General features: G+C 43.3%; 2 protein-coding genes across 3 annotated transcripts in view; one reads left to right on the top strand and one right to left on the bottom strand.

Moving 5' to 3' along the window:
- mslnb (mesothelin b) overlaps window positions 1-12860 on the bottom strand; it is a gene marked incomplete at its 5' end in the record, with an annotated part of 567774 nt that overhangs the window by 451514 nt on the left and 103400 nt on the right. The window lies entirely within an intron of this gene.
- Window positions 1-12860, top strand: part of gtf3c1 (general transcription factor IIIC subunit 1) — a 40606-nt gene that overhangs the window by 21146 nt on the left and 6600 nt on the right. For both annotated transcript variants that reach the window (XM_079617237.1, XM_079617238.1), the window contains exons 20-31: window positions 3966-4065; window positions 4153-4288; window positions 4374-4461; window positions 5761-5925; window positions 6018-6163; window positions 7273-7415; window positions 7522-7603; window positions 8201-8313; window positions 8555-8611; window positions 8872-8965; window positions 9047-9219; window positions 10016-10324. In XM_079617237.1, coding sequence (XP_079473363.1) covers window positions 3966-4065; window positions 4153-4288; window positions 4374-4461; window positions 5761-5925; window positions 6018-6163; window positions 7273-7415; window positions 7522-7603; window positions 8201-8313; window positions 8555-8611; window positions 8872-8965; window positions 9047-9219; window positions 10016-10324 — 1606 coding nt within the window. The remainder of the gene's footprint in view (window positions 1-3965; window positions 4066-4152; window positions 4289-4373; window positions 4462-5760; window positions 5926-6017; window positions 6164-7272; window positions 7416-7521; window positions 7604-8200; window positions 8314-8554; window positions 8612-8871; window positions 8966-9046; window positions 9220-10015; window positions 10325-12860) is intronic.

Raw genomic sequence — 12860 nt, forward strand, 5'->3', positions numbered from 1 at the left:
ACCTAAATACAACACTACCACAGTATTACCACAACATTACTGCGCCAATCGCTCAACCTAAATACAACACTACCACAGCATTACCAACCACAACATTACTGTGCCAAACCCTCAACCTAAATACAACACTACCACAGTATTACCACAACATTACTGCGCCAATCCCTCAACCTAAATACAACACTACCACAGCATTACCACAACATTACTGCGCCAAACCCTCAACCTAAATACAACACTACCACAACATTACTGCGCCAAACCCTCAACCTAAATACAACACTACCACAACATTACTGCGCCAAACCCTCAACCTAAATACAACACTACCACAACATTACTGCGCCAAACCCTCAACCTAAATACAACACTACCACAGCATTACCACAACATTACTGCGCCAATCCCTCAACCTAAATACAACACTACCACAACATTACTGCGCCAAACCCTCAACCTAAATACAACACTACCACAACATTACTGCGCCAAACCCTCAACCTAAATACAACACTACCACAACATTACTGCGCCAATCCCTCAACCTAAATACAACACTACCACAACATTACTGCGCCAATCCCTCAACCTAAATACAACACTACCACAGCATTACTGCGCCAAACCCTCAACCTAAATACAACACTACCACAACATTACTGCGCCAATCCCTCAACCTAAATACAACACTACCACAGCAATACCACAACATTACTGCGCCAATCCCTCAACCTAAATACAACACTACCACAGCATTACCACAACATTACTGCGCCAATCCCTCAACCTAAATACAACACTACCACAACATTACTGCGCCAAACCCTCAACCTAAATACAACACTACCACAACATTACTGTGCCAAACCCTCAACCTAAATACAACACTACCACAACATTACTGCGCCAATCCCTCTACCTAAATACAACACTACCCCAGCATTACTGCGCCAATCCCTCAACCTAAATACAACACTACTACAACATTACTGCGCCAAACCCTCAACCTAAATACAACACTACCACAACATTACTGTGCCAAACCCTCAACCTAAATACAACACTACTACAACATTACTGCGCCAAACCCTCAACCTAAATACAACACTACCACAACATTACTGCGCCAATCCCTCAACCTAAATACAACACTACCACAACATTACTGCGCCAAACCCTCAACCTAAATACAACACTACCACAACATTACTGCGCCAATCCCTCAACCTAAATACAACACTACCACAACATTACTGCGCCAAACCCTCAACCTAAATACAACACTACCACAACATTACTGCGCCAATCCCTCAACCTAAATACAACACTACCACAACATTACTGCGCCAATCCCTCAACCTAAATACAACACTACCACAGCATTACTGCGCCAAACCCTCAACCTAAATACAACACTACCACAACATTACTGCGCCAAACCCTCAACCTAAATACAACACTACTACAGCATTACTGCGCCAAACCCTCAACCTAAATACAACACTACCACAACATTACTGCGCCAATCCCTCAACCTAAATACAACACTACCACAACATTACTGCGCCAAACCCTCAACCTAAATACAACACTACCACAACATTACTGCGCCAATCCCTCAACCTAAATACAACACTACCACAACATTACTGCGCCAAACCCTCAACCTAAATACAACACTACCACAACATTACTGCGCCAATCCCTCAACCTAAATACAACACTACCACAACATTACTGCGCCAATCCCTCAACCTAAATACAACACTACCACAGCATTACTGCGCCAAACCCTCAACCTAAATACAACACTACCACAACATTACTGCGCCAAACCCTCAACCTAAATACAACACTACCACAGCATTACTGCGCCAAACCCTCAACCTAAATACAACACTACTACAACATTACTGCGCCAAACCCTCAACCTAAATACAACACTACCACAACATTACTGCGCCAAACCCTCAACCTAAATACAACACTACCACAACATTACTGCGCCAAACCCTCAACCTAAATACAACACTACCACAACATTACTGCGCCAATCCCTCAACCTAAATACAACACTACCACAACATTACTGCGCCAATCCCTCAACCTAAATACAACACTACCACAGCATTACTGCGCCAAACCCTCAACCTAAATACAACACTACCACAACATTACTGCGCCAATCCCTCAACCTAAATACAACACTACCACAGCAATACCACAACATTACTGCGCCAATCCCTCAACCTAAATACAACACTACCACAGCATTACCACAACATTACTGCGCCAATCCCTCAACCTAAATACAACACTACCACAACATTACTGCGCCAAACCCTCAACCTAAATACAACACTACCACAACATTACTGTGCCAAACCCTCAACCTAAATACAACACTACCACAACATTACTGCGCCAATCCCTCTACCTAAATACAACACTACCCCAGCATTACTGCGCCAATCCCTCAACCTAAATACAACACTACTACAACATTACTGCGCCAAACCCTCAACCTAAATACAACACTACCACAACATTACTGTGCCAAACCCTCAACCTAAATACAACACTACTACAACATTACTGCGCCAAACCCTCAACCTAAATACAACACTACCACAACATTACTGCGCCAATCCCTCAACCTAAATACAACACTACCACAACATTACTGCGCCAAACCCTCAACCTAAATACAACACTACCACAACATTACTGTGCCAAACCCTCAACCTAAATACAACACTACCACAACATTACTGCGCCAATCCCTCTACCTAAATACAACACTACCCCAGCATTACTGCGCCAATCCCTCAACCTAAATACAACACTACCACAGCATTACCACAACATTACTGCGCCAATCCCTCAACCTAAATACAACACTACCACAACATTACTGCGCCAAACCCTCAACCTAAATACAACACTACCACAACATTACTGTGCCAAACCCTCAACCTAAATACAACACTACCACAACATTACTGCGCCAATCCCTCTACCTAAATACAACACTACCCCAGCATTACTGCGCCAATCCCTCAACCTAAATACAACACTACCACAACATTACTGCGCCAATCCCTCAACCTAAATACAACACTACCACAACATTACTGCGCCAATCCCTCAACCTAAATACAACACTACCACAACATTACTGCGCCAAACCCTCAACCTAAATACAACACTACCCCAGCATTACTGCGCCAAACCCTCAACCTAAATACAACACTACCACAACATTACCACAACATTACTGCGCCAAACCCTCAACCTAAATACAACACTACCCCAGCATTACTGCGCCAAACCCTCAACCTAAATACAACACTACCACAACACTACCACAACATTACTGCGCCAAACCCTCAACCTAAATACAACACTACCACAACATTACCACAACATTACTGCGCCAAACCCTCAACCTAAATACAACACTACCACAACATTACTGCGCCAATCCCTCAACCTAAATACAACACTACCACAGCATTACCACAACATTACTGCGCCAATCCCTCAACCTAAATACAACACTACCACAGCATTACCACAACATTACTGCGCCAATCCCTCAACCTAAATACAACACTACCACAACATTACCACAACATTACTGCGCCAAACCCTCAACCTAAATACAACACTACCACAGCATTACCACAACATTACTGCGCCAAACCCTCAACCTAAATACAACACTACCACAGCATTACCACAACATTACTGCGCCAATCCCTCAACCTAAATACAACACTACCACAACATTACCACAACATTACTGCGCCAAACCCTCAACCTAAATACAACACTACCACAACATTACTGCGCCAAACCCTCAACCTAAATACAACACTACCACAGCATTACCGCAATATTATTGCGCCAAACCTTCAGCCTGAATAGAACAACCGTACTGTAACCCCAAATGTGTGTTTCAGGTGTAATCCGGCCGCGCCCTGGAGACAGTAACGCTGAGGGGGCGGAGTCTGACGTCGCCATGACAATGGAGCGCAACACCAGGCTGATGTACACGCTACAGTGAGTCAGCCGTTATGATTGGCTCAGGCTGGATAGTCTGTCACCTGATTGGCTGATGTCACGTTCGCTTGTGTTTCTGGTTGCTAGGGGCAGTTGTGACGTGGTGGATGATGGCGTTACCCCCGGCGACGGGCAGGGTGCTGGCGGACTGGACTCCTGCTTTTTCAGCCACCTGAAACGCAACTGGACATGGACCAGTCACCTGATCAACCAAAACAAACAGGTATACACACACACAAACACACACACACACACGTGTGATGTCAGCACTGTTGCGCTGTGTGTTAATGTGTTTGTGATGTTGTCAGAGCACTGAAGATTCAGGAACGCATCATACCGTCAGACTGAGGAACGTGCTGTCCAAACACCCTCCGCCCAAACCGGCTACGCTCACCGGTAACGCTCTCTCTCTCACACACACACACACACACACACACACACACACACACACACACACACACACACGTTCAGAACTTTTGCCGTGCTGTGAATAGGGGCTTTTGCATTGGAGGAACCTTTTCATAGTTCCTAACTTATTTTGGAGGAACTGATTTACTCCTGCTTCAGAGTCGGCCTACACAGCGCTATAGGAACCATCCGTGACGTTAGTGTTTGCTGATTGGCCGAACGCACGCGGAACACCAGCAGCCGCCATTAAAAAAAAAAAAAAAAAAGCTGTGTAAACACACCGATTATTAGCCTATATATTTACTCCAGAAACTAACTCTACGAACATGGAAAACTGTGATAGATGGAGCTCTCAACCTTTAGCTGAGGAGAACATCAACGCACGGCATACGCTAATAACCTTTTATTACTGTCTACTTTCTATGTATAACAGTTCTATATAATAATGTATTAGACAGATCGTAAACTAACGAACAGAGAATGAGAATGTGAGCTCAGTCGTTCTCAGCGCCGTCAAAATAAGTCACAACAACTAGCGTGTCTTACGTCACTTCAGAGTTCCTGCTGGCGGTGCGAACACAACAGGAAAACGTTCCTATGGGAACCATTAGTTCACCCTGGTGGCTCGTTCCTATAACTGAGTTCCTAGAACTATCCGGTGCGAAAGCCCCTATTGGCCAATCAAAGCATTAAGTCGCCTAAGCTGTGCTGTGTTCGAAATCGCCCCCCTATACCCTCATTCACTATTCCCAGTCCACTAATTTAGTCCACTGAAGGAGTGAATGAAAACGAGTGAGTGAATTCAGACACTGAGTGCGTCGGAAGCCCTGCAGATTTTCCATAGTTTGTGCTGCTTAATAATCATTTAAAATGTTGCAGCAACTGTAGTGATGAAGGGAAACTAGCACACATAAACCGTAATAAAATAATAATCAATTAAAAAGGAATTTATACCTGTATGATAATGCTGTAGCCACATTGGACCAGTGGTTTGGATGGATGATTCAGCGCCATCTTCTGGTCAGACGCGGGAATTCATTCAGCGCAGTACTCTCACAGTGCATTATGGGTATTCTCTAGCTGTTGAGCATACATCAGAGAGCATACACACTCGTTATTGCGGTGTATTGTGGGATTGAATGAGTGCACTCAGTAATGTCCACTACGAATTCAGATACCACTACAAATGGCTGTTCCCTCAAATAGTGCCCTATTTAAGGTTATAGGGGGCGATTTCAGACGCAGCCCTGTGTTATATCCGATTATGAGTCTCTGTGTGGTGGTCAGGGGCTCAGAGTGGGGCGAAGGTGGCGCCCCCTGCTGTCCTGGAGGAGGAGGTGCGCCTGAGCTCGCAGCCGGCCAGCAGAAACCAGGAGGTGTGTGGAGGACGAAACCTCAAACGCAAGAGACCCAAGACAGACAGCAGCAAACCGGCACGCAAGAAGAAGAAAGGTACTGGCGCTGACAGAATTGATGTATTAAACGGTGGTGATGTCATGTAGCTCATCAGGGTGTGTGTGTGTGTGTGTGTGTGTGTGTGTCAGTGCGAGCGAGCAGGCAGAGTCAGGCCCAGGACGAGACGGACCAGCGTGCTCTTCTACAGATGACCAGGCAGAGAGTGGCGTGGACACACATGGAGGACAGTCTGCTGATGCTGTGCCGCGTCGCCAGCCACTTCCTCAACCGCAAGGTACCCGCGCACACACAAGTGTTCGTTAACACGAAAACTACAGCGGAAAATGTTTGTTGATTACCTGTTTTCTGTGACAACATTAAACACTATCTCAACATGAAAGTGGAAATGGACTATCTACATGTCGCCCTCTTTTGGTCCGACATGGAAACTCAGCTATGGATGATGAACCTAGATGAATGGAGAAGTTGTGCTGAAGTGTTGGGTTGATCGAGACCACGAGGAGTTCTGTCTTCACAAGGTTTAGTTGAATGTGATGGTCCTTCATCCAGCAAGAAATGTCTGTCAGGCAGGCAGGTCAAGATGCGAGCAGATCGTCGGATCCTCTGGCTGGAATGAGAGTTAGAGTTGTGTGTCATTAGCGTAGCAGTGATGGGAAAAACATGTTTCTGAATGACAGATCTAGTGATGACATGTAGACGGAGAAGAGAAGCGGTCCCAGCACTGAGACCTGAGGCACTCCAGTAGCTAGATGATAACAGTAATGGGATAAACCATGTTTCTGAATGACAGACCCTAGTGATGACATGTAGATAGAGAAGAGAAGCGGTCCCAGTACTGAGCCCTGAGGCACTCCAGTAGTTAGATGTTGGGTCTTAGAGACCTCACCCCTCCAATACACTCTGAAGGACCTACTGAGAGGTAAGACTTGAACCACTGAAATGCAGTTCCTGAGATGCCCTTCGTGATGAGGGTTGACCGGAGCATCTGGTGGTGATCTGTGTCAGAAGCAGCAGATCCAGCAGGATGAGAACTGAGGATTTGGAGGCTCCTCTTGCCAGTCTCAGAGCTTCAATAATGATAGCAGGGCCGTCTGTTGAGTGATGCTTCTGAAACCAGACTGGTTGTTGTTCAGGAGGTTTTTCTGTGTAAGAAAGGCAGAGATCTGGTTCAAAACAACTCATTCAAGTGGTTTAGCAACGAATGAAAGAAGAATATGGCAAAGTCATCAGCTGTTAGGGTTAATGGAGAAGCAGAGTTGTGTAGAACTACACTAAAATTCCCAGATTTTAGTCAACTTTACCTAATAGAAACAGACTAGGTTGATTAAACATGATAAAAAGTACATTTGAGATAGGACTAAATGTGCGTGTGTGTGTGTGTAGCTGAAGAGGCCGTTCGTGCCCTGGACGGTGGTTCGTGACGTGCTGCATGCTGAGTTTGAGTTATCGCTGGATAAAACCTCTCTGTCTGTCAGCCGACGCTCACGCTACATCATGAAGAACCCTCAGACCTGCCTGAACTTCAGGTGTGTGTGTGTACAATTACACTCTCTCACACACTCACACTGCTCTTTATAATGACTGCAGACGGACACACTGAAACTCAGTGTAAGTCTGATGGTTGTCTTGTAGGATTTGTCTGGCTGAGATGTATCAGGATAAAGAGCTGATGGCCAAATTCCTGAACCGAACTGACGACTACAACGATGTGAAGGTGAGACGCCATTCTTCAACGATTCTGAATCAATTCTGCGTTTAATTTTTATGATTTTTAATGTCATTTTCTTCTTGCGGCCAAATAAAACCTTTTAGCAAGTATTTAAAGTCCACAAAAACCGATACTTGTGAAAAGTTTTTTACCCGTATTAATCTGAATTCTTTTTAAGATTTTTAGGAAAAATGGGTCTCAGAAATCTTTAGTTTCTACACTGTAAAACTGCAATTGTGATCAGAAAAATAATCTTGTTTTCACTTTGAATAAATAATTTTTCTGACTCCTTTGACAGACATTTGTAAGCACAAACTCACTTCATTTTGATACATTTTTCAGAAAACAAGACTTTAATATCTTCAGTCATTTTGCTTCTCCAGTAAATGTATCTTGATTTAAGAATGTTTATATATTTGAGCCGAACCCATCTGTCACAGATCAGCGATTCCACTCAGGAAAATGTGTCGTTACTGTGTTTTGCATTTTCATTACAGAACAAACAATGGGGGAGGGGGATTAGATTAACCTTAGAATTGGATTGTGACACCATGAGTCGGATCTAATCGTGTGTGTGTGTGTGTATGTGTGTGTGTGTCACAGGTGTGTGCTGAGGAGTATAAGGAGTTTGTACGTTCTCTGAGGTCAAAGTTCAGCTCCAGCTACGGCTCTAGTGATGTCATCATACCAGACACGCGAGACCAGCTCTTTCACAAGTACACACACCCGTGTCATTTTAGTATTAGTTTTTATTCATATTTTAAATTCGCTTTTAATTTTATTTTTTGAGTTTTCAATTTCAATCAATTAGTTGCCAATGCAACGTTTCTAATTTTCATCATGTTTTTTCATTTATATATATTTTTTATTTCAGCTTTATTTCAATTACCGGTACTTATTTGTATAGTTTTAGAAAACATTAAGAACAATGTGTGTGTTGTGTGTGTGTTTCCTCAGGTTTAAGGTGTACACGATTGACGAATCACTTGAGCGCACTATAGACGTCTTGAAGAGGTGTGTGTGTAATAACATCACACTATTAATTTTAATAAACAAACTGACGATTTTATTGTTTAATTAAGTTTTGCTTATCAAGTGCTTTGAGCTCTGGAAGACACTATTAATTAAACACTATTCTTATTACTATTATACATATTTAAAAAAAAAACCCAAAGTAATTAAAAGAGTTCCAGGAGAGTGCAGACACCAGTTTCTGCGCTGCGGTTTAAACACCAGTGGAGTTTGTGTTGGACTGTAATGACTGTGTGTTTCAGGAAGGAGGACATTGATGTTCTGGTGCTGTTTAATTTAATTCAGAGCACGCTAGTGCTCACCAACGCTCAGATGAAGAACTACAGACCCTTCCAGGTACACACACACACACAGGTGTTTATACTGTGTTCATGTATGAGTGCTGTGTCAGTGATCGTGTGTGTGTGTGTGTTCTAGACGTTCTGTCTGTACACGCGCTACAGCGAGGAGGTTTTGTCCCAGGCCTTCCAGACGTGTCGTAACCGGGCGCTAGTCAACCGCAGGCGGCCCATCACCAAAGCCCACCTGAAGAAGTGCCACTCGCTGCCCTTCCTGCCCATGTCCTACCAGCTGTCCCAGCACTACTACAGGTCACACACACACACACACCTGCCCATGTCCTACCAGCTGTCCCAGCACTACTACAGGTCACACACACACACCTGCCCATGTCCTACCAGCTGTCCCAGCACTACTACAGGACACACACACACACACACACACACACACACACACACACACACACACACACACACACCTGCCCATGTCCTACCAGCTGTCCCAGCACTACTACAGGTCACACACACACACACACACACACACACACACACACCTGCCCATGTCCTACCAGCTGTCCCAGCACTACTACAGGTCACACACACACACACCTGCCCATGTCCTACCAGCTGTCCCAGCACTACTACAGGTCTCTCTCTCACACACACACACACACACACACACACACACCTGCCCATGTCCCACCAGCTGTCCCAGCACTACTACAGGACACACACACACACACACACACACACACACACACACCTGCCCATGTCCTACCAGCTGTCCCAGCACTACTACAGGACACACACACACACACACGCACGCACATGTCCTACCAGCTGTCCCAGCACTACCACAGGTCACACACACACACACACACACACACACACACACACGCACGCCCATGTCCTACCAGCTGTCCCAGTCACACAGACCAAAACAAAAACCGACTGACAACAATAGTAAGTAATATAACTGGCTGTTGAAGTGTTTGTCAGAGACACGAGTATGTGAACTTAGCATGTTTCCTACATGTCTGCAAACATCTGGTATGTGTATGCTTGAGTGGAGTAGTGTTGGACCTTTAAGGTCGTCCGTGTGCTGCAGGTTCTTCACGTGGCGTTTCCCGAGCCTCGTCTTTAACGAGGCGTTCGATCTGATGACGGGTTTATACGAGGGCGACCGCAGTGACAGACCCAACAGCTTCCACTTCCAGACGGACCCCGAGGGCCCGGGAGCCGAGGAGCACGAGGGCCACGCGCAGGGCATGCTGCAGTTCCCCATGGACGCTCCAGGGGGCGCCAGCGCCTGCTGCCTGACCCTCATGACCCTGGGCCTGCTGACCCTGGACCTCAACATCCCACAGCAGATCGTGGTGGTGGACAGTTCGATGGTGGACAACGAGGTGGTCAAGAGGTGCTGCGCTCAGTTACACACGCTAATGACCCGTTCACACCAGCACACCAGAACTGTAACCATAACTATATTAGTGTTCACACCAGAACTGAAACCATAACTATATTAGTGTTCACACCAGAACTGTAACCATAACTATATTAGTGTTCACACCAGAACTGAAACCATAACTATATTAGTGTTCACACCAGAACTGTAACCATAACTATATTAGTGTTCACACCAGAACTGTAACCATAACTATATTAGTGTTCACACCAGAACTGAAACCATAACTATATTAGTGTTCACACCAGAACTGTAACCGTAACTATATTAGTGTTCACACCAGAACTGTAACCATAACTATATTAGTGTTCACACCAGAACTGTAACCATAACTATATTAGTGTTCACACCAGAACTGAAACCATAACTGTATTAGTGTTCACACCAGAACTGAAACCATAACTATATTAGTGTTCACACCAGAACTGTAACCATAACTATATTAGTGTTCACACCAGAACTGAAACCATAACTATATTAGTGTTCACACCAGAACTGTAACCATAACTATATTAGTGTTCACACCAGAACTGAAACCATAACTATATTAGTGTTCACACCAGAACTGTAACCATAACTATATTAGTGTTCACACCAGAACTGTAACCGTAACTATATTAGTGTTCACACCAGAACTGTAACCGTAACTATATTAGTGTTCACACCAGAACTGTAACCGTAACTATATTAGTGTTCACACCAGAACTGTAACCGTAACTATATTAGTGTTCACACCAGAACTGAAACCATAACTATATTAGTGTTCACACCAGAACTATAACCATAACTATATTAGTGTTCACACCAGAACTGTAACCAGAACTATATTAGTGTTCACACCAGAACTGTAACCATAACTATATTAGTGTTCACACCAGAACTGAAACCATAACTATATTAGTGTTCACACCAGAACTGAAACCATAACTATATTAGTGTTCACACCAGAACTGAAACAATAACTATATTAGTGTTCACACCAGAACTGAAACCATAACTATATTAGTGTTCACACCAGAACTGTAACCATAACTATATTAGTGTTCACACCAGAACTGTAACCATAACTATATTAGTGTTCACACCAGAACTGAAACCATAACTATATTAGTGTTCACACCAGAACTGAAACCATAACTATATTAGTGTTCACACCAGAACTGTAACCATAACTATATTAGTGTTCACACCAGAACTGTAACCATAACTATATTAGTGTTCACACCAGATCTGTAACCGTAACTATATTAGTGTTCACACCAGAACTGTAACCATAACTTTATTAGTGTTCCATAACTATATTAGTGTTCACACCAGAACTGTAACCATAACTATATTAGTGTTCACACCAGAACTGTAACCGTAACTATATTAGTGTTCACACCAGAACTGTAACCATAACTATATTAGTGTTCACACCAGAACTGTAACCATAACTATATTAGTGTTCACACCAGAACTGTAACCATAACTATATTAGTGTTCACACCAGAACTGTAACCGTAACTATATTAGTGTTCACACCAGAACTGTAACCGTAACTATATTAGTGTTCACACCAGAACTGTAACCGTAACTATATTAGTGTTCACACCAGAACTGTAACCGTAACTATATTAGTGTTCACACCAGAACTGTAACCGTAACTATATAAGTGTTCACACCAGAACTGTAACCATAACTATATTAGTGTTCACACCAGAACTGAAACCATAACTATATTAGTGTTCACACCAGAACTGTAACCGTAACTATATTAGTGTTCACACCAGAACTGTAACCGTAACTATATTAGTGTTCACACCAGAACTGGAACCATAACTATATTAGTGTTCACACCAGAACTGTAAACATAACTATATTAGTGTTCACACCAGAACTGTAACCATAACTATATTAGTGTTCACACCAGAACTGTAACCATAACTATATTAGTGTTCACACCAGAACTGAAACCATAACTATATTAGTGTTCACACCAGAACTGTAACCATAACTATATTAGTGTTCACACCAGAACTGTAACCATAACTATATTAGTGTTCACACCAGAACTGTAACCATAACTATATTAGTGTTCACACCAGAACTGTAACCATAACTATATTAGTGTTCACACCAGAACTGTAACCATAACTATATTAGTGTTCACACCAGAACTGAAACCATAACTATATTAGTGTTCACACCAGAACTGAAACCATAACTATATTAGTGTTCACACCAGAACTGTAACCATAACTATATTAGTGTTCACACCAGAACTGTAACCATAACTATATTAGTGTTCACACCAGAACTGTAACCATAACTATATTAGTGTTCACACCAGAACTGTAACCGTAACTATATTAGTGTTCACACCAGAACTGTAACCGTAACTATATTAGTGTTCACACCAGAACTGTAACCATAACTATATTAGTGTTCACACCAGAACTGAAACCATAACTATATTAGTGTTCACACCAGAACTGTAACCATAACT

Source organism: Phoxinus phoxinus (genome assembly GCF_949152265.1).
Source record: "Phoxinus phoxinus genome assembly, chromosome: 6".
NCBI classification, from domain to species: domain Eukaryota; kingdom Metazoa; phylum Chordata; class Actinopteri; order Cypriniformes; family Leuciscidae; genus Phoxinus; species Phoxinus phoxinus.